This window comes from Balaenoptera acutorostrata, chromosome 3, assembly GCF_949987535.1.
Source record: "Balaenoptera acutorostrata chromosome 3, mBalAcu1.1, whole genome shotgun sequence".
NCBI classification, from domain to species: domain Eukaryota; kingdom Metazoa; phylum Chordata; class Mammalia; order Artiodactyla; family Balaenopteridae; genus Balaenoptera; species Balaenoptera acutorostrata.
In genome coordinates, this window is record NC_080066.1 from 181,806,790 (window position 1) to 181,832,344 (window position 25,555).

The window sequence follows — 25,555 nt, forward strand, 5'->3', positions numbered from 1 at the left end:
TTTTGTCTTGTTTATGGTTTCCTTTGCTGTGCAAAAGCTTTGAAGTTTCATTAGGTCCCACTTGTTTATTTTTGTTTTTATTTCCATTACTCTAGGAGGTGGATCAAAAAAGATCTTGCTGTGATTTATGTCAAAGAGTGTTCTTCCTATGTTTTCCTCTAAGAGTTTTATAGTGTCCAGTCTTATATTTAGGTCTCTAATCAATTTTGAGTTTATTTTTGTGTATGGTGTTAGGGAGTATTCTAATTTCATTCTTTTACATGTAGCTGTCCAGTTTTCCCAGCACCACTTATTGAAGAGACTGTCTTTTCTCCATTGTATATCTTTGCCTCCTTTGTCATAGATTAGTAGACCATAGGTGCGTGGGTTAATCTCTGGGCTTTCTATCTTGTTCCATTGATCTATGTTTCTGTTTTTGTGCCAGTACCATATTGTCTTGATTACTGTAGCTTTGTAGTATAGTCTGAAGTCAGGGAGTCTGATTCCTCCAGCTCCATTTTTTTGCCTCAAGACTGCTTTGGCTATTCGGGGTCTTTTGTGTCTCCATACAAATTTTAAGATGGTTTGTTCTAGCTCTGTAAAAAATGCTATTGGTAATTTGATAGGGATTGCATTGAATCTGTAGATTGCTTTGGGTAGTATACTCATTTTCACAATGTTGATTCTTCCAATCCAAGAACATGGTATATCTCTCCATCTGTTGGTATCATCTTTAATTTCTTTCATCAGTGTCTTATAGTTTTCTGCATACAGGTCTTTTGTCTCCCTAGGTAGGTTTATTCCTAGGTATTTTATTCTTTTTGTTGCAATGGTAAATGGGAGTGTTTCCATAATTTCTCTTTCAGATTTTTCATCATTAGTGTATAGGAATGCAAGAGATTTCTGTGCATTAATTTTGTAACCTGCAACTTTACCATATTCATTAATTAGCTCTAGCAGTTTTCTGGTGGCAGTTTTAGGATTCTCTATGTATAGTATCATGTCATCCGCAAACAGTGACAGCTTTACTTCTTCTTTTCCAATTTGTATTCCTTTTATTTCTTTTTCTTCTCTGATTGCCGTGGCTAGGACTTCCAGAACTATGTTGAATAATAGTGGTGAGAGTGGACATCCTTGTCTCGTTCCTGATCTTAGAGGAAATGCTTTCAGTTTTTCACCATTGAGAATGATGTTTGCTGTGGGTTTGTCATATATGGCTTTTATTATGTTGAGGTAGGTTCCCTCTATGCCCACTTTCTGGAGAGTTTTTATCATAAATGGGTGTTGAATTTTGTCAAAAGCTTTTTCTGCATCTATTGAGATGATCATATGGTTTTTATTCTTCAATTTGTTAATATGGTGTATCACATTGATTGATTTGCGTATATTGAAGAATCCTTGCATCCCTGGGATAAATCCCACTTGATCATGGTGTATGATCCTTTTAATGTGTTGTTGGATTCTGTTTGCTAGTATTTTGTTGAGGATTTTTGCATCTATATTCATCAGTGATATTGGTCTGTAATTTTCTTTTTTTGTAGTGTCTTTGTCTGGTTTTGGTATCAGGGTGATGGTGGCCTCATAGAATGAGTTTGGGAGTGTTCCTTCCTCTGCAATTTTTTGGAAGAGTTTGAGAAGGATGGGTGTTAGCTCTTCTCTAAATGTTTGATAGAATTCACCTGTGAAGCCATCTGGTCCTGGACTTTTGTTTGTTGGAAGATTTTTAATCACAGTTTCAATTTCATTACTTGTGATTGGTCTGTTCATATTTTCTGTTTCTTCCTGATTCAGTCTTGGAAGGTTATACCTTTCTAAGAATTTGTCCATTTCCTCCAGGTTGTCCATTTTATTGGCATAAAGTTGCTTGTAGTAGTCTCTTAGGATGTTTTGTATTTCTGCGGTGTCTGTTGTAACTTCTCCTTTTTCATTTCTGATTTTATTGATTTGAGTCCTCTCCCTCTTTTTCTTGATGAGTCTGGCTAATGGCTTATCAATTTTGTTTATCTTCTCAAAGAACCAACTTTTAGTTTTATTGATATTTGCTATTGTTTTCTTTGTTTCTATTTCATTTATTTCTGCTCTGATCTTTATGATTTCTTTCCTTCTGCTAACTTTGGGTTTTGTTTGTTCTTCTTTCTCTAGTTTCTTTAGGTGTAAGGTTAGATTGTTTACTTGAGATTTTTCTTGTTTCTTTAGGTAGGCTTGTATAGCTATAAACTTCCCTCTTAGAACCGCTTTTGCTGCATCCCATAGGTTTTGGGTCGTCGTGTTTTCATTGTGATTTGTCTCTAGGTATTTTTTGATTTCCTGTTTGATTTCTTCAGTGATCTCTTGGTTATTTAGTAACGTATTGTTTAGCCTCCATGTGTTTGTCTTTTTTACGTTTTTTTCCCTGTAATTCATTTCTAATCTCATAGCGTTGTGGTCAGAAAAGATGCTTGATATGATTTCAGTTTTCTTAAATTTACTGAGGCTTGATTTGTGACCCAAGATGTGATCTATCCTGGAGAATGTTCCGTGCGCACTTGAGAAGAACGTGTAATCTGCCGTTTTTGGATGGAATGTCCTATATATATCAATTAAATCTATCTGGTCTATTGTGTCATTTAAAGCTTCTGTTTCCTTATTTATTTTCATTTTGGATGATCTGTCCATTGGTGTAAGTGAGGTGTTAAAGTCCCCCACTATTATTGTGTTACTGTCGATTTCCTCTTTTATAGCTGTTAGCAGTTGCCTTATGTATTGAGGTGCTCCTATGTTGGGTGCATATATATTTATAATTGTTATATCTTCTTCTTGGATTGATCCCTGGATCATTATGTAGTGTCCTTCCTTGTCTCTTGTAACATTCTTTATTTTAAAGTCTATTTTATCTGATATGAGTATAGCTACTCCAGCTTTCTTTTGATTTCCATTTGCATGGAATATCTTTTTCCATCCCCTCACTTTCAGTCTGTATGTGTCCCTAGGTCTGAAGTGGGTCTCTTGTAGACAGCATATATATGGGTCTTGTTTTTGTATCCATTCAGCCAGTCTATGTCTTTTGGTTGGGGCATTTAATCCCTTCACGTTTAAGGTAATTATCGATATGTATGTTCCTATGACCATTTTCTTAATTGTTTTGGGTTTGTTTTTGTAGGTCCTTTTCTTCTCTTGTGTTTCCCACTTAGAGAAGTTCCTTTAGCATTTGTTGTAGAGCTGGTTTGGTGGTGCTGAATTCTCTTAGCTTTTGCTTGTCTGTAAAGCTTTTGATTTCTCCATCAAATCTAAATGAGATCCTTGCTGGGTAGAGTAATCTTGGTTGTAGGTTCTTCCCTTTCATCACTTTAAGTATATCATGCCACTCCCTTCTGGCTTGCAGAGTTTCTGCTGAGAAATCAGCTGTTAACCTTATGGGAGTTCCCTTGTATGTTATTTGTCGTTTTTCCCTTGCTGCTTTCAGTAATTTTTCTTTGTCTTTAATTTTTGCCACTTTGATTACTATGTGTCTCGGCGTGTTTCTCCTTGGGTTTATTCTGTATGGGACTCTCTGCGCTTCCTGGACTTGGGTGGCTATTTCCTTTCCCATGTTAGGGAAGTTTTCGACTATAATCTCTTCAAATATTTTCTCTGGTCCTTTCTCTCTCTCTTCTCCTTCTGGGACCCCTATAATGCGAATGTTGTTGCGTTTAATGTTGTCCCAGAGGTCTCTTAGGCTGTCTTCATTTCTTTTCATTCTTTTTTCTTTAGTCTGTTCCGCAGCAGTGAATTCCACCATTCTGTCTTCCAGGTCACTTATCCGTTCTTCTGCCTCAGTTATTCTGCTATTGATTCCTTCTAGTGTAGTTTTCATTTCAGTTATTGTATTGGTCATCTCTGTTTGTTTGTTCTTTAATTCTTCTAGGTCTTTGTTAATCATTTCTTGCATCTTCTCAATCTTTGCCTCCATTCTTATTCCGAGGTCCTGGATCATCTTCACTATCATTATTCTGAATTCTTTTTCTGGAAGGTTGCCTATCTCCACTTCATTTAGTTGTTTTTCTGGGGTTTTTTCTTGTTCCTTCATCTGGTACATAGCCCTCTGCCTTTTCATCTTCTCTGTCTTTCTGTAACTGTGGTTTTTGGTCCACAGGCTGCAGGATTGTAGTTTTTCTTGCTTCTGTTGTCTGCCCTCTGGTGTTTGAGCTTACTACTATTTCTTAGACTTTTGTTTAATGTTAGTTGTTCAAATTCTAAATAGTCCCAAGTGTTACGTGAGGGTTCTAGCATTAAAAGTTTCCTTATAGGGACCCTAGCATTTGTCCATGTTTTTGATCATTACCTACCCTGTCTAGGTAGGTACCTTTGATTCCATGTCTTCTGTTCACAGAGCTGCATGTGAATGGCCATTTCCTACTGGTTTCTTGTGGTCTGGTTCTGTCTTCATAGTCTTTATTCTCCATTGTGAAACCTTGTCTGTCCATGATGTGAAAAGTAATATCTGAGAAGGATCATATGGAAAACAAAACAGAAACCTTGCAGTTGCTGAAATTGACAACTTCCACTTTGTGGGCTCTGTTATGCTTCAGTTTATAGTATGTTATTTTTTCTTCCCTAGATGAAAATAAACCCATTTGGATGCATGCTGAGGAAAGAGAAGAATGCAAAGTAAGGACATACTATTTCGAGAGATTCTAAATTGAATATATTGCTTAAGATAATTATTCACTTGTAATTATTTGCTGTAATTTAGGGAAAGCAAAAGGATGGGACTTCTTTTGGAGAGTATGGTGGCTGGTACAAAGCCTGCAAAGTTGACAGGTACGTCTGCTTAACTGAAAAACAAAGACACAGCTGTGGAAGGTGCTAATGCTTCAAAGGTAGCTTGTAAACGACCGAGTGTGTAAGTTCCTTAAAGTGGTGTGGTTGCACAGTCCCTGATTTTCCCCAAATTCCAATAAAAACTCCATAACTTTGTAAATGAGGTAATTCATGTACACAAAACCCACCGTAATATGGGTCACATGGGTAAAATATTGGTTCTGTCCATTAATGCTGTGTCTAAGGCTAACTACCAAATCGCAGGAGAAAAGATGACTAAATAGAGACACAACATTTAAGGTGGCCATAGAGCAAACTCACGGGAAACAGGCCAGCAGACGTGCAAAAGCCAGCACTTTGCAGGTGTGTCCGGGTGCACACCCCAGTCTCTACCGCAGCCCTCAGGGCCTCCGTGTCTGCAGAGGGTTGTGTGAGCTCCTTCACCAGCAGCCCATGAGCCTGTGTAGATGCCCATTTCCTCTTCTGACTGCAACACCTTTCCTGCAGTCTTTTTCCTATTTTAACTTTTGCTCTCCCTTTAAGACTTAGTTTACCAGTCTTCTATTTCAGAAAAACTCTCTGAACCCCTAGTTTGGAACAAGTACTCCTTATTTGGGTTCCCCATAGCACTTAGCATAACTTCTGAGTTGCATGTGCTTTGTTTCTCCCAGTATTCTGTAAATTGTCTCAGAGACATGGAGTATAGCTTCTTTATTTCTAAAGCGCCTATCGTCAGTAAGAAAGAAATCTCTTGAAGTATATCTATACTAAAATGAACTAGATTTATTTCTCGTTTCTTAGTAAGAGTGCTCTGTGAGGAGTGCAGAAACACTGTCTGTGTCCACACTGTTCATCCTTTCGCACACACAACCATCATTCTGTGACTCAGATCTCATTGGTGATGAGTTTTGGATTCACTTTGTTTCCCCTCTACTTGTAGAGGGAGGGGAGAAGGTAGATAGCAGCATTAAAACATGTGTCCTCTTTACTGCCTGGCACAGTCAGCTCTGCCCTGGGGGTGGGAAGCCTGATGGTCACTGGACAGACCCAGAATAGACATTTCTGTTGAGACTGCTCGGTGGTCTGTGGGAGCAGCCACAGACTGGAAAGAATACAGGGGCATGTCCCATCAGCCACAGGGCTCAGTGCAGTAGGCAGGGGGTGCTTGACATAGAAGAGCCTGTTAGAGTTTTACAGTTAAAAAAAAATACCATAGAAATTTAAATAATTTTAGCCAAACATAAGTCTGTTTGTCCTTTAGATTATGTGCTGTTGATAGTGGCTGCTCTAAAACTTATATTTTATAGTTTTGTATATCATATGCTTTCTTACAGTCCAACTGTTACAACTACTTTAAAAAACCTTGGGGCACTTTACAGACGTCAAGGCAAATTTGAAGCTGCAGAGACATTGGAAGAAGCAGCCATGAGGTCACGTAAACAGGTCAGTCAAAAACCTTCTGTTTTTAACTTAGCCTTCCGTTTTTAACTTTGAGTTTAATGATTCTCTTTTATGAGACTTATTGAAACCTTGATTTAGAAATAGAAAATGTTTATTGTTCTAGTTTGTACAAATAAAATTATATTGTTCAAGGGACAATATAATGTAAATGTATGGTAAATATGACACCAAAAGCACGAGCAACAAAAGCAAAAGTCAGTCAATTAGATTCACCAAAATTAGAAACATTTGTGCATTCAAGGACACTATCAAGAAAATGAAAAGACTCACAGAATGGGTGGACGTATTTGCAAATCACATCTCTGAGGAGGTCTAGTGTCCAGAATGTATAAAGACACAAGGACCACCTAATTAAAAAACGAGCACAGGACCTGAATAGACATTTCTCTGAAGATGCTACACAACTGCCAACAAGCACATGGAAGGATGCTCAACATCATTAGTCATCAGGGGAATGCAAATGAAAACCACAGTGAGGTACCACTTCACACCCACTGGGATGGCTAGAATTCAAAAACAAAACAGAAATAACAAGTGTTGAGGAGGAGGTGCAGAGATTGGAACCCTTGTGCACTGCTGGTGGGGACGTAGAATGGTGCAGCTTCTGTAGAGAACAGTTTGGAGGTTCATCCAAAAGTGAAGCATAGAGTTCCTATCTGACCCTGCAAGTCCACTCCTAGGTATACACTGGAGAGAATGGAACACAGGTACTCAAAACAAATACAGCCGATTCTCGTTATTCATGGTACTTCTGTTCTATAAAGTTGCCCTGAACACTGAATTAGCAAATACTGAACCATTGTTCCTAGGGAGATACAGAGTTATGTTCCTGGGAGCCTCTGGTCACATTTACTTCAACCGATCAATACATAACCTTGTTTTAGGTCTGTTTCTGTTTAAAGACACCTTATTTAGTATATGTTGTTGATTCATTAGCATCGAATTCATGGCCAGCAGCACTGTAACTTGTGCCTGGAGAGAGCTTATCTTTCTCCATAAGGCACACCCCAGCCTTCTTGCGCTTAGGAACACCAGAGGACACTTCAGCACTGCTCTCGGGGGCCGTTTTAAACAGTGAAATCGCTGACCGAAGTGCGGAAAACGTGGCACCAGATGACTTAGACGGGGGGAGGGAGGATGCTTGTTTACAGTATAAGGTGAAACAAGAAAGCAGAGTGTCACCTTGTTCGATCTTAGCTGGGGATGTGCGCGTCGGGTGACTCGAAGTTTTCTCCACTTTGTGTGTCTGTGAATGACCATGAAAGCACTGCGAGTGTTGATTTTAGGATTACAAATAAATTTTGGCCGGTAGGTGAATTAGCAAATACGGCCTCCGTAAGTGATGAGGATTGACTGCGCTTGTGCACATAAGTTCGTGGCAGCATTACTCTCAGTAGGCTGAATGAACAGACAGACCACATGTTCGTCGATGGATGAATGGATACACGAGGTGGTATATCCATGGGATGGAATACTATTTGGCAATAAGAAGGACTGCTGAAGCACTTTCCTTCATCAACTGAGGTATTTTAGTTATGCTGAAATACAGTTGTAAAGAACATACAGGAAAAAGGCTTAGTTCTTGCCCTTTAATTACCAGTTTTAGAGTAAGGAGTTAATGTACTACTGTGTATGTGTATGCATATAAAGATGACAGGTTTTGTTTTCTATTTTTAGGGCTGGAGGGGCAGGTGTGGCTTTTTCCCCTGAATGGTGTATATGTAGCCTATTATGCAGTTGTTGGTTTATAGCCACCTTTTGGCCGGGATTAAAGTTACCCATGGGTACCTTAGAATTTTTTCCTTCAAGAGATTCTGTGCAGAGGGATTAGAGAAGGCCCAGCATAGGTGTTGTCAGTGGTGTTCTCCTAGCTTGTGCCCTGCAGGAGCCCCTTTCTTGAGTCCTGTCGTCCTTCCCCGGTCTTCTGACTCTGAGGGGCTACTGTTCAGGGGAGGGCACCTTGCGTGTAGGCGGCGTGGGATTCTGGCTCGACTGGGGGTGGTCGGTGGTGCTCCTTCATCACCAGGCTTTGCTGTAAACCAGTGCCAAATAGTGTTTATCCAACCAGTGGTGTCTAGAGTCAGGAGCTGCAGATGTTTAGAGAAAGGGATGTTGCTAGTGCTTTGTTGAGAACAGCCCCTCCTGCGCCTGGGAGGGCCACGGTCTGCTTCACTGTGGAGGTCACCACAGCACATGGTCTGTTTGGGTATTGTGCCCCCCTGAGGAGGAAACCTTGAGGGTGAGCGAAGGGACGGTATTTGCATGAGCTTTTTGGGTTGAGAGTCCATGTAGAACACAAGACATGCTGCACCTGGTCATCAGATGGTACTGAAATGCACACGGAGAACGTTTGCTGCTGGGTGTTAATCCAGTTATGTTTTCACTCAGATGTGCCTGGGGTGAACGTTGAGAAAGCAGGCGAGCGCTTGCTGCTGCTCAGCACTCTGAGGAGTAGGAACGTTTGCTGTTAAAATGCCTTTTGTTAAATTAGTGGCTGATTTTTAAAAATGTTATACTGAGAGCAAAGTAATCCGCGAGTTTTCTACCCCGTACTTATTTTGGAGGCATGGAACACCAGGCACTTAATGTTAAAGTGTCAAAAACTGGGCAGTTTCCCAGCGTCTCACCATGAAACTTCCAAACATAGAGCAAAGTTGAGAGGATTTTATACCCGTGTACCGCCTCCGAGATTCAGTCACAAGCATCTCTCCCATCTATCCATCCTTCGGTCCTTTTTTTTTTTTGATGCCTTTCAAAGTTGTATACCTCAGTACACTTCCTTTTAAATACTTCAGCGTGCACATCATAACCTGGAGCTCAGTATTTGTTTATAATTTTTTAACATTTGAGGTAAAATTTACATACGGTGAAATGCACAAGTCTTAAGTGTACATTCCTGAGAATCACTGTTCTGATTTTTCCCTCCAATGTTTAAGAACTTTTTTCCCCTAATATACATTTAGTTATCTTAGAAATCCCCAATAAAACTTAAGTGCTGATGGATCAAACCCTTTTCCCCCTGCCTGGCTCGCAGGGTCTTGACAATGCTCACAAACAGAGAGTAGCTGAAGTGCTGAATGACCCTGAGAACATGGAGAAGCGGAGAAGCCGCGAGAGCCTCAGCGCGGATGTGGTCAAGTACGAGAGCGGCCCTGACGGAGGGGAGGAAGTGAGTATGAGCGTAGAGTGGAACGGGGTAAGTACAGTACACAGCGCGCGCTCAGCCCCTGCTGCGAGGCCCCGGGCAGCAGTCTGGGCCGTCTCCCACCGGAGTGCTTTCTGGCATCTCCTGACTTACCTGCTAGACAGCCTACTTGTCTCAAATTAAGTACGAAAAATTAAGCGTTTTGTAAGTTCTTCTGCTAACACTGAAGTCTGTTATTTGTTTGAAGTAGTAATTTTCTTCTTTTTAGGAATCCATGAAAGCTGTTTGGCTTAACTTTGAGCACTTAAATGCTGATTGAGTGTCCTGGTTATTAAAGCATAATCCATAATTTGGTTTTATTTTAATATTAGGATTAGTGTGGCAGATAACTAACTCGCTTTTTTAACTTACCCATTTTCATTGCTAACTTCAGTGCTCCTAATTTCACTGACGAGGCTGCTGTAGATTTTGTTAGAATTAATTTAAATACTTCCAAGGAAAATGGTGATTCAAACAGAACTCGTCTGTAGAAGAGAACAGGTCAGGAGTGAGAATGTTAGGGTGGCTGCTCTTCATGCCCCAGCTCAGTCCACGGAGGGCCCAGCGGCTCACCGGTCTCCACGGTTACCTGCCGGAGGCTTTTGGGTCCCGAGCATGTGCCTCTATTAGAAACATGTCACCTCTGTGGCCAGGCTCTGACTCTGCCTCTGTGGAAATTCTTACCACTGCTGTTTCTCCAGTATTGCCTTCTGGACATTTTCTTTCTAGTGAATTTTTGTAACACGTGGGTAATTTTTTTGTACATTGAGCTGGTGTCTTTGGAATTCTGCTTTTATGGGGGAGGGTTGAATGCAGGATTAGCTTTAATGCATTCAGGTGCAGTGTTGATTTTTTTGAAGTCACGTAATGCAGTTTGATTGAAGTCACGTAATGCAGTTTGATTTTTTGAAGTCACATAATGCAGTTTGATTAGGTAATTGTGCAGATGTTTTGCCAAATGGTAGTTTGGGACTTTCTTATAGTCTATCTTATTGAATCTATTTATTCTTTGGGATTTTCTACAGCTGTAGCAATTTGGTAAGGGTCAGCACTCTAGTTGACATTTTGTGCAGAATGTTGTTGGCCCAGCTTTAAGGGAGAGCATCTCTTTCGACTGTCTTTACCTGGCAGCTCCCTTGCTTTGGTTTCCCTGTGCCAAGACAACCAATCAGCATCTGCTTTGACCACTCACCCCGTTGGGCAGTCGCCCAAAGGGAAATGAGGGTGGCGCTGCCCTACTCGTGTCCGTGTCCAGCCCGCACTGTGTACTGTACTCTCCCCGTGGTGGCTGTTGTCTGCGTGCTTTGTGTAGAGGGCCCCTCTTTTCGCTGGTCTTCAGGAGCCAGGGGGCAGGGTTTGATCCTTTAGAATGAAGTTCTGGAGGAGCTTTCTCTTGAGACAGTATTTCTAGGTCAATCTTTCTATGAAATCACGTGAAAATAAAATTATTGACATCTCAGAGTTCTATTACTGTCTTCAAGACAGAGACTTGGGGGTGAGGGAGAGCTGCTTTCATTCCTCCGTGGAGGGCGGGCGGGCGGGCGGGCGTCACGGTGCGGTGGGCAGAGGTGGGACCCCACCCCCGCCCAGTTCCTGCTCTCTGCCCTTCACCTCACATTTCCTCTCTCACTGTGGACATGCTGTCACTCAGGACGCACACACGCTGGGTGCTGGATACCTTTTTACTTGACTTTTAGACACTAGCGACTCTGCATCTTTGACAGAACCCACCCCAGGGCGCTTCGCCTGGGCTGGATCCAGTTGACTGAAAGAATCTAGATTGCCGGTCATCCAGTGCAGCGGTTCCTAAACTCACTTTGAGCAGCAGAAGGAACCCTCCCCTCAGATGGGGTCTTATGTGAAGCAGTGAGTAAATAGAGAACTGCTTGGGTTAACCAGGGAGGGACAGTCGAGAGCTGGCGCCTGAGACCACCGCTCAGACCAGCACCGCCCCCAAACAGGAGGCCTTGGCTCTCAGACTGGTTTCCTTTGGAAGCTCTGAGGTTCTGAGAAGTTAGTGCTGCTCTCCCAACATTTGACTTGAGTTTTATTTTCAGAGCATACATTTACGTTTTAAAAAGAGGCAGGAAAGGCAGTATGCACCCCTTAGGTGGTGTTTGGTTTTTTTTAACATCTTCTTTGGAGTATAATTGCTTTACTGTGTTGTGTTAGTTTTTGCTGTGTAACAAAGTGAATCAGCTATACATATACACGTATCCCATATCTCCTCCCTCTTGCATCTCCCTCCCACCCCCCCATCCCACCCCTCTAAGTGGTCACAAAGCACCGAGCTGATCTCCCTGTGCTATGCGGCTGCTTCCCACTAGCTATTTTACATTTGGTAGTCTGTATATGTCCGTGCCACTCTCTCACTTCGTCCCAGCTTACCCTTCCCCCTCCCCATGTCCTCAAGTCCATTCTCTGTGTCTGCATCTTTATTCCTGTCCTGCCCCTAGGTTCATTAGAACCATTTTTTTTTTAGATTCCATATATATGTGTTAGCGTACGGTATTTGTTTTTTCTCTTTCTGACTTACTTCACTCTGTATGACAGACTCTGGGTCCATCCACCTCACTACAATTACCTCAGTTTCATTTCTTTTTCTGGCTGTGAGTAATATTCCATTGTATATATGGGCCACACCTTCTTTCTCCATTCGTCTACCCTTAAGTGCTGTTTAGATTCAGCTTTATTGAGGTGTAATTGCGTGCAACCAGAGGAGCGCATTTGAAGCTCACCTTGGTTTAGAGGCTCACACACTGCTGTCCCCACATCATCTCTGTCCAGGTGTGAGGATAAAATGTTTCATGCTGTCTCTGCGTGAGTGCAGATTTCCCTGGGATTACAGGGCAAGCAGACTAAGCATTGTTGCTATTTGCAGCCACTTTCCTGTGTGCATCAAGATTTTCTCTGTTATGCAGTCAAGATAAAAGATAAAAATAAATTGGGAGTTGAGGTGGGCGCTGAGGCTGGACCTGTCTGTAACTTCACGTTCAGATCACAGGTTCTCTGAGGCAGCCTCATTGTTCTTACTTGTTTACTTTATTATCATAAGAACTTGTTACACGTTTATAATGAGAAAATGCTGTTTAGGTTTTATTTTATATTGGGGTTCTACATTAGATTTTAATTTTTTAAAAAAGGATTTCAGCGCTCCTTAAAAAGTTTGGAAACCGCTGCTATAGGGAAAATGCTGAGCTTCTCTGTTGGGGGGACGCACACAGCCCTCCCTTGGGTTCTCACAGGACACTAGGCGCAGGCTTTCTCAGAGTTCAGAAGTAACGTGGACCACAGAGGGCGGCGTGGTCAAAGACAAGACAAACTGGGTTATAATAGTTACTCCCTGCGGATACTGCAAGTCTGGGTCAGCAGAGAACTGAATTGTGTGCTATTAAGATATAAGAAACGTAAGGCTCCTGGACATATTCTAATTCACATGAAGTTTCTGGATGAGATTCTTGACATGGTAGATAATTTGTTTAGGGAAGTACAATTCTGTTCTTTTTCTGTGTACCATAGAGATCATAATTGAAGTACTTGAAAATGTAACTTCATCAAATGTTATTTTTGTGTAAACTGTTCAGATCTAAAAGTCACTGTCAAGATAAGTCTCTTATGGTCCTGCTTCTAAAGATGCAGATGCTCTGTGCATAGTGACCCTTTCTGGGTAAAATTGACTTCACGTTAACTGTGAGACGCACGTGTGTCAGTCACCGGGACCCAGGTCCCCACTGGGCCACGCAGGAGCCTCGGGGCTGCACTGTAATTAAGGAATTGCCTTTGCAGTGGTCCCACTAGGCCGCCAGGAAACATCACACGTCTTACGTTCTGAGTGGGACCTGAGCTTCACCTGTGCTGGCCTTTCTGTTTTCAGAGTGCCAGTTCTCTACTGGGGTCCTTCTGAAGTAGCCCCACCCCCATGTACCCATTCTTTTCATACTGCTCCCCATGTTAATATTTCTAAAAGCTTTTAATACACTAAACTCTTCCCCAGGATTACTGGGAATGAGGTAACTGTTAATTAGAAATAATGTAATTTTTTAAAAATACAAAACTAGGAAGACAACTAGAATAAACCAAAGAAGAATTTAAAAACACCAAATCACCTGAAATCCATAGATAATAATTACTGCCATATAATTCTTCACCAATACATTATACTGTTAATTTTTGTTCAGAAACCCAGTTTTTTGATGCAGATATTCTTTCATGGCAATATAACGATCTAGACTATTCTGAAAGTGTTGGAATACAGTGAAACCTCCCAACCCTCTAGTCTGTTTTGAGTAGAAATCCACCTTGTTTGGGTGGGTTTGTGCTGTCCTTCCTGGTGGTTCTCAGGGGAGAGGTTCCCAGCTGGTGAGAGCAAGGAGGGCAGGCAGACCTACCTGCTCCACTGCCCCACCTCCCCTCCAGGTGCTGCTCCCCAAGCCCAGCCTGCCTTGCCGGGGGGGGGGCAGCGGGGCGGGGGAGAGAGTGAGTGTGTGTGGATAAGTGTATGAAATGCTCTTGGAATCTGACTGAAATTACTCTTCCGTATTCTGCTGAGTGTCTAGTACAGGAATATTACAAATAGTACTACTATAGAGTAGCACTGAATTTTGAAATGAACACAAGGAGTTGTACTATTTATAGAATTATATTAACATTTTAACATTCTATTTCTAAAGAGCAGCAAGAACTTATGTTTTCTTGTCCTCCCAGCATTTGTGGGGAGTTGGTAACAAGTTTTATTTTTCCATTTTAAAGATGAGAAAGATGAAGCTCGGGCTGGTTAAATGACTTGCTCAGCGTCGCATGGTGAGTCAGCGCGGGCGGGGCTCAGGTCCCCGCGGTCTGGGGCTTCCAATCTGCCAGGACCCAGGATGCGTTGCTGCTTCGGAAATCCTTTTTCTAGTTAATTTTATTTTGGATTATCAACTGCATGTTTAAAATGTGCTATAAACTTTAAAAGTCAGTGTTTCTTAACATTTCTGAAATGTCTAAAATGTTAGTGTTTTTCAGAGGAAGTCCTTTCTGATTTCAGAGAGAACTTTATAGTTTAGTTCTATGCGAGAGGATTTCTGATAAAGTTAAAGCTTTAATGAATGCACTCTTCCTGTGCATAGCAGTCTTTCTTTTGGTCGCTGTCGATGTTTTTTGTTTCGGAATCTCCTTATGTACAGTAACTTGAAAACCTTTTTATTGTGAGTATCAAGGAGATGTCTAGCACGGTGCCAGTCCGTGCTCTAAAAATGTTGAATTTTATTTTATTGAGGATTAGGAGTGATTAGTCCAGACTGTGCAAAATGTAACATAAGGTCCAGTACCTGTTTCATACGGGGCTGACAGGAGCAGGCAGAAGGTAATTCCAAATACTAAAGCGGTAAAAATGCTGCTTAGATTTTGTGACCTAGAAATACTGTAAGCCAAGCTGTGCTGCGTGGAAGCTGGCTCTTTTCTCGTGAGTTTCACCCGGGCTTTCTCTCTCCGTTTCTGTCTAACAGGCCTCGCTGCCCTGTGTGACACTCACATTGTCTCCTGCATGATGGGCGGCATCTCCTCCAGCTTTTCTTCTCTCTCCAGTGCTGACGGCTGTGTTTAGCAATCCCCTAGGATTCTTGTCAGAGCTACACCGCCATTCCTTTCGGTGCTGCTGTCCTTTTGGGGGGTTCCTTATCTCTGTATACATGTAGCTTTGCCAGATATGTACTTAGTAATATAAACTGTGTTAATAAAACCATTTACTGTGTAATACATGAGTTTAAAAACTAAGAGCAATTAGCTGTTCACTTTGATAAGAGGTAGTTAGTAGTATCCCCCAGGTGTTACTGCAATGGCATGATGGTGACTGTGACACTACCTAGGCTGTCAGAGTAGGGCATGTGCTGCTCCTGTCGCGTACGGAGACCTGGCGGGACCACCCTGGGCTCTGGGCGCTCCCCTTAGGATCGTGCTCAAGTAGAATTTGCTGTGTAGTCTTTGTGTGAAATTTTGGCAATTCTGCTTTTCTCTACTAATCTTTAAGTGTTCAGTGATTTGTGTATTTGTGTCTTTCTAACTTCTAATAAACTCACTCCAACTGACCTGTGTCTTGGTGTCTGTCTGCTTGGTAGACCTTCTCACTCTTTCCATGGAATGCAGCATTGCCGTAGCTTCTAGAAGGGGTGGGGCTACTGTTAATCTTACTAAATGATTCATTCTGAGAATAAAAGTTGTTCTATACACATTTTTTTCATTCTGTGTATTTGATTTTCATATCCAGATACTGCCAAGTGTTTCACTTATTAATGTCTGAATCAGTTATACGAAAGCTGGGCACTCTTACTTGCTTCCTACAAGGCATCTAAGGATTTTTAGTTATTTATATAGAATGAACGTATTGTTTAATTTTCCCATTACATTTGTAATCAACATTTAATAAAACTGTCCTATATAACTTAATGAAGAAACAGTATATCTATTGCATGTAGATGAAATTGTTAAAAGGAAGTTGCCTATGTCAAACCTAAATGTTTTAGGTCCTGTACTGTTTCATGGACCAGATGCTTCCGTATTTATTAAACATGGAGTTTGATTTTGGTGATCTTCCTAGAAGCTGCCTTAATTTCCTTGAGTCTTTCTGTGTATCTTTTGTTTCAAAACAGTAATATAATTAATTTTCCTTTGGGGATTTTATTACTTTTGTTTGAATGAGCTTTTTCATGTTCAAAGGTTTTCCTATTCATTGGATTATCTTGCATGAAATTTAAAATGGAGAGATTTCTATTTAAAGTGTATTTACGTACACGGCAAATTGATAATTTCTGTAGGAGTCACATTACCAGCAAGTCACAGACCGGCAGGTCAACCACGATGTGAATTCTTGTTTTCATTTAGCTTTGTCTCTTGCGGGTTGGGAGGGAGAACCATGTGGCACTTCACATTTGTTCACGTTTTTTTCAGGATGGCACTGGATCTTTAAAACGCAGTGGTTCCTTTAGCAAACTCCGGGCTTCAATTAGACGCAGCAGCGAGAAGCTGGTTAGGAAGCTGAAGGGAGGAGGTTCACGAGACAGTGAGCCAAAGGACCCTGGGTAACTATCGCCGGCCCCCGCCCGCCCTTCTCGCCCGCAGACCTCAGAGCTGCATTCCCGCCTGCTTCCCACACGGTCGCAGTGGAGAGGGTTAGTAGCTGCAATCCGACTTTTTCCCAGGATAGGTTGAGAAAAAATTGTGAAGTTTCCTGTTTAGAGGCTAAAAGAGCTGAAGCCTTTGAAAGAAATTTATGGAATTCTTTGATTTTGTTACATGTTCAAAGAAAGCTTTAGCAGTGAAAAGTAAGAATTTAATATTAAAATATTGAGCATATTGTTTTCTCTAAGTATGCATTATTCATTTTTAAAACCAGCATTAGCTTAAATCCTTTAAAGTTAGTTTTAATCTTTTAAAATCAAATGCCAGCTATGACTATATTAAATCTCATCATACAGGTATTACTATAGGAAGAAAAATGGTTTAAATAGAAGGATCACAATTTCAAGACTTTTGTTATATGAGTTTCTTTAGGAGATTTAAAAAACCTTAGGTTTTGCATGTGTTTAGAAAAGGGTCTCTTCAGTCATGAGTCTTTTAGGGTCTTTTGAACAATAACTTTTAAGTTATCAAAGGAATTTGATTCTAAGATATTCCTTGCTTTTTATAAGGTTCGTCAGAGGAAGGGTTCTTTGTTCTCTGTTAGTGTTAACAAATTGTCCCGGTTTCTGGGTTATTTCTGGTGTAAACAGCTTCCTGTTTTTGGATGCGTTTCTCACAGAAGCACTGTATTGTATTGTCAGCTGTTCCGTGAAACTCAACCTCCCTAAAACGGTACCTATTTTGTAAAGGTTGATTCTTAGTATGACTCTGTTTTAAAGTATTTCACTTTAAGTTCTGTAAGAATTATGATGTCTCAGAACTGAGACCGAGTTCCTTTGGGTAACGTCTGGGAATATAAAGGTAGGTGCTTTTACAGTTGTGCGCTTCGCTGTCTGTAAGACATGTCCCGTCTCATTCCTCTTGTCATCAGTTGGGGCCTGACTCCTGAGACTGCTGGGGTCGCCCAGCCCGGCTCTCTGGTCCGCGCCTCACCTGCAACTGTGGGGAGAGGGGCTGGGCTTGCCCTTAGCTCTGCCCCCGCATCTCTGCTGGTGGCGGGACTTGCTTCCTGATGGCTTTGGAGGCAGGAGGAGCAGTTGGGTGTTTATATGCTGCCATTGCCCTCTTCTCAGAAATGTCTACAATCTGCAGAGGGAGTTTCCTGCGCTCCGCCGATGCCTGGTGTGAAACCGCCGGAAGCTGCGGTGTTGGAAGCCAGTGGGGGCTTCTGCGGGCGCGCAGGGCGTCGGTCCTGCCTGGGAGGAGGCATGTGCGCGCTGCCTTAGGGAAGTGGGTCCTAAAGTGCCCTTGTTTGGTTTCCAGAGCTAAAGTGATAGGGTGCTGTCTGCCCCTCTCACAGCGTGGTGAGGGGGCTGAGCAGATTGCTGGGCCCTGCTGAGCCCCGGTCCTGATCCTTCGGCGGGTCTGACGCGTGAAGTGAGGGCCTGTCACGCGCTCTGTGCCGTACAGGCCGTCGGCCGGTTCCGCCAGGGCAGACGCACTGTGGCCTGGGCTTCTGGATGTCTCGGAGCTCTTCAGGGCAGCGTCCAACTCTGGCACCGAGTCCTGGACGCGGCAGACCTCACAGTTTCTCCTTCACGTCTTTCTGTCTTTCCCGTGACGCCGCGTGTGTGGACGCTCCCCAGGACGGATGTTCATGGCGCTAAGAGCGCTTTGCCAGTCTGACCTGATGAAAAGTAGACCCACACACTTGCATATCTTAACAGTTTTCCTCTGTGATGTTATCTGGGTTGATATCTTACTAAACTTTTTGAAAAACTAAATAATTTAGAAAGTTTATCCCATCAAATGCATGAAACAAAGTAATCTTTCCAGGTAAGAGCAGCAATCTTTATTAACTAGACCAGTGGCTCTCAAACTGGAGCATGCCGCAGCGTCTCCTGGAGGGTTCCTAAAACAGACCGCAAGGCCCACCCCTGCGTTTCTGATGCAGTGGGGTGGGGGGGAGGAGAGGCGAATTTGCCTTTCTAGCAAGTTCCCGGGTAGCGCCAGTGCTGCTGGGTGGGCCACGTTGTGAGAATCACTGAAGTGGGTGCCCCAGGATCAGGGTCTGCAGCCTGCAGTGGGCACAGCTCCAGGGAAGCACTGGACTGCTTGATGGTCTGGGCGCCGCGGGCTTCAGTAAGAGTGAGGGTGCGATTCCGAAGAGTCACTGATGGGGCAAGTTGTTCTTTCACTTCACCTTGTAAAGAAAAGGAAGTTTGAGGACAAAGTTTGTGTACCTTTCTTAGGAAAAGGTAGCTGGCCAATTAAGTAATAGAATAATTAAATATGGCAGAATATAATTCACTGGTGATTTGGTTTGATTTTATCCTTTGTTCTTTAGTGGTTCTGGATAGAGGAAAACCTGTCCAGAGCTCTAGCAACACTTGTGTGGGGTTCATTGGGATGTTTTTGTCTTGTCCTAGGTGGGAAGTTGGGGGAGTGAGTTTTATAATACTTGGGGATAAGTCAGTTAAGGTTTTGCTCTTGGTGTAGTTTGTTTAGTGAGAACTCAGTAAGTGCCTGCTGTTTGCCTGGCACTGTGCCTGTGGTGCTGGCGGCCGTGCGTCCATCACCTGGGCCTTTGGTCTCTGCAGCTGGTGTGCGTGTGTGTGTCTCTGGTTGTGCTCGGCCTTCACACCTGTGCTTCACCCTTGCAGCCATGCACTCAGCTTGTAAATAATAGTGGTCACTGTTGATGTCATGGTAGTTCAAATTCAGAATTACTGATCCTATTATAAACATTTAAAAATAACCCTTCATATTGGTTCTTTTAGCTTTAAAAGAGAAGGTGGCTTTCTGTTTGAGGTCATCTGTGGTGGCAGTAAGCAATTACAGTAATTTTACGACTATAATTTAAGTTTAGATTATAGGTAATTTGTAACATATTTTATTAAGTATTTTAAAGGTGTCAAATGGGAGAAAAAAGTAAATATATATATATAAATCACGATATTTTTTGTAAATGTAAAGCCACGAAATATGTTTTAAATTTTGGTTTCTGAGCAGAGAAATACTAGTCTTAGAGTTTATTTTACTAATAAAAGATTATTTTTTCCTAGTTTTAATATAGAAAAATCTACAAAATACAGAATATATTTATGCATTTGATCTTAATAGTGAGCTTTGAGGGTCTCTCTCTCTCTCTTTATTAATATTTATTTATTTGGTTGCGCTGGGTCTTAGTTGTGGCCGGTGGGCTCCTTAGTGCGGCATGCATGTGGGATCTAGTTCCCCAACCAGGGATGGAACCCGGGCCCCCTGCATTGGGAGTGCGGAGTCTTACCCACTGTGCCACCAGGAAAGTCCCTTGAGGGTCTCTCTCTGACACGGTCACTTAGGGGCGAGGTTTACGGGAGTCGTTGAGGTTCCCTTCCTGAAACTCATCTCAGGAGGCTCCTCGGGCTCCCACGCCGAAGTCAGCGGGTGGCATTGGCAGAGCCGCTCGGCTCCTATAGGAGCCAGGCTTTAACAAGTGAAACTGCAGCGACACTGGCTTTCTGTATGGGGCTCGAAGATAAACTTTTTGCTGAGAAAGACGCAGAGAAACTGCGCTTTTTTGTGCTGGGTGCAATAGAGTAGATCTGGGATGTCCGTGTAAAGAGTTGGGTGGGTATCCCAGTCTGGGTGAGATAAAGGCCTCCTCTCCGTTAGGGACAGTCCCAGGCCCCCATGGTGACAGAGGCTTTGGAGGGGTGGCTTTGCTGTGCTCCCTGCTCCTGGTTGACTGATGTGCTGACGGTTTGTCCTTGCATGTCCGCCGTCCTGGGTGCAGCATGAAGCGTGCCAGTTCTCTGAATGTCCTTAACGTGGGTGGCACGGTGGCCGAAGACCATTTCCAAGTAAGGAGCCCTGCCCCACTTAACATCCTTTACATGTTGGCTGGACCTTTCCTCATCACTGCTGCCATTTCATCAGAGCCTGTGAACATTTTAGTATTTCTGATTCAAGACAAATAGACATCATAAATGATAACTTTCATAGTCGGCATGAACTTAACCATCTGAATTATGGGAATGTTGTGAACATTCTTAGTATGTGAATTAATGATCTTTACAAATATTTTGATTGACAATTAAAAATTAAATATTCTGATAAAGTAATATCAAAACTTGACCAGTTGTTAATTTGTATTATTAATTTGTATGATTTTAGCTTCTAGTAGTTTATAACTAATATAATGTCTAGCTAAGCTGTTCAGTGTTTTAAAACTATTCAAAACTTCACTAAGTACAGTCACTTTGACACAACAATCTTTAGCACTTTGTCACCTGTCCGAGTCTCGCACAGACCGGTCACCTTTGCACTTAAAACTGTTGGCATCCTGTTCTCCATTACAAATGGCCTTTTTATTTTCCATGTGTGACTGTTGGGTGCGCCCAGGCCTCTGGCCCCTTCTGTGACCTAGCTGCTGTCCACCGGGACCAGGTGTCCTGGTCACCACACCTGTTGATGCAGCAGCTTTCCCAGTCACCTCAGTCCCACCGGTAAACTGTGTGACGTACAGGGACGGTGACGGGCCGGCAGGTGTGCTGAGCTTCCTCCTCACCCCCAGCACGCTGCGGGGGCGGCTGCTCCCAGGATGCTGTCTTCGGGCCTTTAGTGTAAAAGCTGCACGTGCTTGGAGGATGCGCTGCTGCTGATGACAGTGGAAGAAACTACTTTTGTTTTTAAAGGGTCTGGAGCTAACATAGTCCTTTGCTCCCCTTTCTTGTGTTTTGCACACGCACATCTGAGCATCAGGACTCTGGTGTGTTGATGTGAGTCGTGCAGCTCTTGTTAGTGCCGAGACCACTGCAAGCTGGCGTCATGCGAGGTACTGGTGAAGAATAATTCTTCCATTTGTTTTTTCACGCAGGAACGAAATAATTGTCTGGCAGACTCCAGAGCTCTGAGTGCCAGCCACGCCGACCTGGCCCCCACGGGTCGAGGCAGAGCTAGATTAACCCCCAAGGCTAACGAGCGCTGAGACTCTCAAAGCTTGGCCAGGCCCCTCCCCCCTGCAGGGCGGCCCTGGGGTCGCCTCCTTTCCTGCATGATGACCTCCACCACCTGCTGGAGGTTTGCCCCGAATTCTGTTAAGCGGTCTGCAGCCCTAGTGCCCAAGAGCCGCCAAAGCCCGACGGTGGGACCCGGCCAGGTGTGGAGCCGGCGCAGCGCGCTCGGGATGGGCCGCTGCTCATGGACACCGGCCCCAGCACCGAGATCTGCTTTCAATTGTAATACTGTGTTAAGGCTGTTCATTAAGACTGGAACCTTAAACTACATCCTTTGAGAATAGGAATCCAGTGACCTGTGGCAGCGATGCTGGGATTAGGGAGCGGGGGAGACGGGGTAGCTGCAGGGAGGCCTTCGCCCCTCCTGGTCTGCATCTCAGCGCCTTTGGAGCCCTTTCCCCCCTCCTGGCCTCTGTACACTAAGCACACGGAGATGCATGTTTTCCTTTTAAAAAGCTTTTCTTTGTAGCGTTAAGTAACACAGGGTGGGTTCTGACAGATACATTTTCTTTTGTTTCTTTTTTGTAAATTTATTTATTTTGGCTGCGTTGGGTCTTCATTGCCGCGCACGGGCTTTTCTCTAGTTGTGGCGAGCGGGGGCTTCTTATTGCAGTGGCTTCTCTTGTTGCAGAGCACGGGCCCTAAGTGTGCAGGCTTCAGTAGTTGTGGCTCGCGGGCTCAGTAGCTGTGGCTCGCGGGCTCCAGAGCACAGGCTCAGTAGTTGTGACTCACGGGCTTAGTTGCTCCGCGGCATGTGGGATCTTCCCAGACCAGGGCTCGAACCCGTGTCCCCTGCACTGGCAGGTGGATTCTTAACCACTGCGCCACTGGGGAAGTCCTGACAGATACATTTTCAAACCAACCCTGAGACGTTATTCCTTAAGGGAATCCGTGAGACGAGCTGGTAGGTTAAGAAGGTGTGATTCCAGATGACGCCAGCTGTACAAGGGGACATCCCTGCTGATGAGGTTTGAAAGAGGATCTGGAAAGCTGTGAGCATCCTTGTGAAATGTTGTCAGGGTTAGTTTCTAGTTTACCTTAATGTTATGTGGGTGGTGTCACTGAGCAAAGGTGCTTCCAGCCACCTTTTCCTCAACAGTTGCACTGGGCTGGGGTGCTACATGCTCCCTGTGGGGACTGGGGGGGGCTCACTGTGGGGTGCCCTTGGACTGCACGTGTCCTTCACCCCCAGTATGGACCTCGGGCTGAGGGCTAGAGGCAGCAGCGTCCTGGGGTTTCGGTACAGCAAGGCTAGACTTTAAGCTTTGTTTAAAAGTTCCTATAATTCAGTAGTGGATCACCTCAGGGCACCGGTGCTTGTGTTGGTGAGAGCTGCTGTGTCCCCTGAGAGGCAGGCACCCCAGCCCGGTGTTGGGGGCCCTTGAGGCTGACCAGTCTCCTGCAGCCTGTCTCCTCTGGCCTTTCCTCAGCTCCTGACTCCACTTAGGTTTTGCAGCTTCCAATGGATCAGGAACTTTCAAAATGCTCTCTAGAGGTGTTTAAAAAAGTTTGATGGGTTGTAAGAAACCACTGGAAAAAAGAGCAGAGCTGCGACCCCCCCGTAGGCACTGTGGCCCTTTCGGGTTCACGTTCAGGCGCAGTGGGGGTGTAAGAAACCACTGGAAAAAGAGCAGAGCTGCGACCCCCCCGTGGGCACTGTGGCCCTTTCGGGTTCACGTTCAGGCGCAGTGGGGGTGTAAGAAACCACTGGAAAAAGAGCAGAGCTGCGACCCCCCCGTGGGCACTGTGGCCCTTTCGGGTTCATGTTCAGGCGCAGTGGGGGTGTAAGAAACCACTGGAAAAAGAGCAGAGCTGCGACCCCCCCGTGGGCACTGTGGCCCTTTCGGGTTCACGTTCAGGCGCAGTGGGGGTGATGTGTCTGTGTCACATCAGGACCAGGAGGGGGACCAAGCTGTTCTGGCGCCTCCTTCCACTACATGGAAGTTTTCTCCCAGCCACAGAGCTGATACAGGACACCTGAAACCCACTCGGTTTCCCTTAGTGACAGTTGTCTGTGGAAAAACAAAGGGCATTTAGAAAGAATAAACGTGGGGCTGAGAATAGAATTTAATTTTAAGCTTCCAGTTGGTGAAGAGAGACCTTCTTTGCAGGGGCCTTAGTTGAACCTTGTCTGGCTTTGAGCCCTCTGGCCCTGGTTCCCTGAGGGTTGTGGTGGCCTTTGTAAGGCCACATGGAGACAGCATTTGGTGTAAGAGAGGCTCGAGGGCCTTCTTGAAGCTGGGTTGTAAAGGCCTTCATGTCTCAGAGGGAATGCTACCGGGGAGTCAGCAGTTTCTGATTTTTGAACTTGTATCAAAATAGAGAGAAGCCAGGTTGTAACCTACTTCCAGTCTGGTAGTCAGGATTTTAACATTCTCGGAGAGAGCAGTTGTGAGGGGGGGGGGGGGGCGGGAAGTCCAGCCCTCCCTCTTCCTTTCCTGGTGAGGGGACCCTAGGGGGCCAGCCCCCATTTCTACACTGTTTCTATCAAGTTAGACTCCCCTGGCCAGAGGACGGACGGGCAGTGGACGGGCTGTGGGTCGACGTGAGTGTCTGAGGGCAGAGGTCGTGGAGAGCTGGGCCTCCTGACCCTCCTGCTCCTCCCCAGGGGGAGAGGCCGTTCCCATGCTGCAGGGGTTCAGTTATTTTCTGAAACTTAAAAAAAGTTCCTATTATTTGTTTGGTCAGAAGGCTGCTAGGGATATCATGTAATTAGTTATTGCCTTTACAGTAAAGTATAAGTATTGCTAAGGATTCAGAGTTTAGTTTGTAGCACTCATTGTTATAACTTCATAGAATGTTCTGGGGAAGGCATGTTACATCTGTATGAGGCCAACTTTTGATATGTTTGAACACTGCATTGTGTAATCATGGGATATCTGGAAACTAAAGCAGCACCGGATAGCACCAACCAAAGGTGAAGTTCAAATGAGCTAAGCGAGCATCGTCCTGCAGATGCCTCCTCGTGTAATCGGGCTGATGCATAAAGACATGTGCACAGTTTCCGCTTAGTTCTCCAGCACGACAGGAGGACTCAGGTGGTTTATAGTGGTGTGGCGCTACCCCTCGGGGGTCACAGGCCTGTGAAGACCGTCCGATTGTCCGTGGGGCGTGCTCTGGGGGATGGGATTGGCTGAGGGCAGGGAGAGGTAGGGTGGACACTCCTTTGGGACTTGGTGTTTCTGAGACACAGAGAGGAAACCCCACTGCAAAGTCCTATGGCCCTTGGTGGGTGAGCGCCCCCAGGACAGCCTGTCTGCCTGGTGGGCAGGTGCGCCTGTGCCCGTCTGCACCTCTGCAGGGGGGTGGCCGTGAAACATGCCTTCTGTCTTGGAGCAGCAGTTTTCTTTTCTCACTGATGGTGTGACTTGCTTAGGAAATCATGTGGAACTGTTTGTATTTACTTACAAAAATAAAGTTTTATTTCCTGTTGTAAAGTCCCTGTACGTTTGCGGAAAGGCTCTTTTGTAAAACTCCAACCCTAAAATTTAGAACCTTTTCCTGTTTGACATTAGGCATCCAATCTTTTTAGGGTCACAGAGTACTTTGAAAACATGATGAGAACTGTAAATGGATCATCCCGTCCTAGAATGACGTGCACAGAGCATGTGCCCCGTGACAGGGATTTACCGCCCCACCCCAGTGAGCCCGTGGGAGCCTGGGACCAGTGTCTAGCTCCTGGAGCTGTGGGAGGGTGGCCACGGCACTGAAAGTGGAGTGACAGGGCCACCCCAGGGCTGTGAGGACAGACGTCACGTGTATGAGTCCTTAGGACAGTGCCTGGCAAAGAGCAAGCGCTGGTGAGGGTCCAGGGGCTGCAGGTGCCTTCACTGGCACGTCTGTCCGGCCGGGGCTGCTCTGTGCCGGGCAGCAGTGGGGAGGGGCAGAGGCAGGGTGATGATGGGGGTGAAGGCGGCGCAGCCCTGCCGGAACTGGGCAGTCACGTCCCTTGGTGGCCGTGGGGCCTTGTGCTGCCACGAACAGATGCTCAGATTCTGGCGTTTGTGGCCAGATGCAGCAGGACCCTGGCCTATGGGAGGTCCCGAGTTCTATGCAC

General features: G+C 44.6%; 1 protein-coding gene across 11 annotated transcripts in view; it reads left to right on the forward strand.

Moving 5' to 3' along the window:
* Positions 1-25,555, forward strand: part of KLC1 (kinesin light chain 1) — a 64,263-nt gene that overhangs the window by 36,150 nt on the left and 2,558 nt on the right. For 2 of the 11 annotated variants that reach the window (XM_057542346.1, XM_057542345.1), the window contains exons 10-16: positions 4,556-4,605; positions 4,691-4,758; positions 6,093-6,201; positions 9,254-9,415; positions 16,328-16,458; positions 20,277-20,343; positions 21,360-23,101. In XM_057542346.1, coding sequence (XP_057398329.1) covers positions 4,556-4,605; positions 4,691-4,758; positions 6,093-6,201; positions 9,254-9,415; positions 16,328-16,458; positions 20,277-20,343; positions 21,360-21,470 — 698 coding nt within the window. In that variant the 3' untranslated portion in view covers positions 21,471-23,101. Of the gene's footprint in view, positions 1-4,555; positions 4,606-4,690; positions 4,759-6,092; positions 6,202-9,253; positions 9,416-14,152; positions 14,204-14,889; positions 15,984-16,327; positions 16,549-20,276; positions 20,344-21,359; positions 23,102-25,555 lie in introns of those variants that run through there. The other 9 variants (XM_057542347.1, XM_057542348.1, XM_057542351.1 and 6 more) reach the window with 9 other exon arrangements.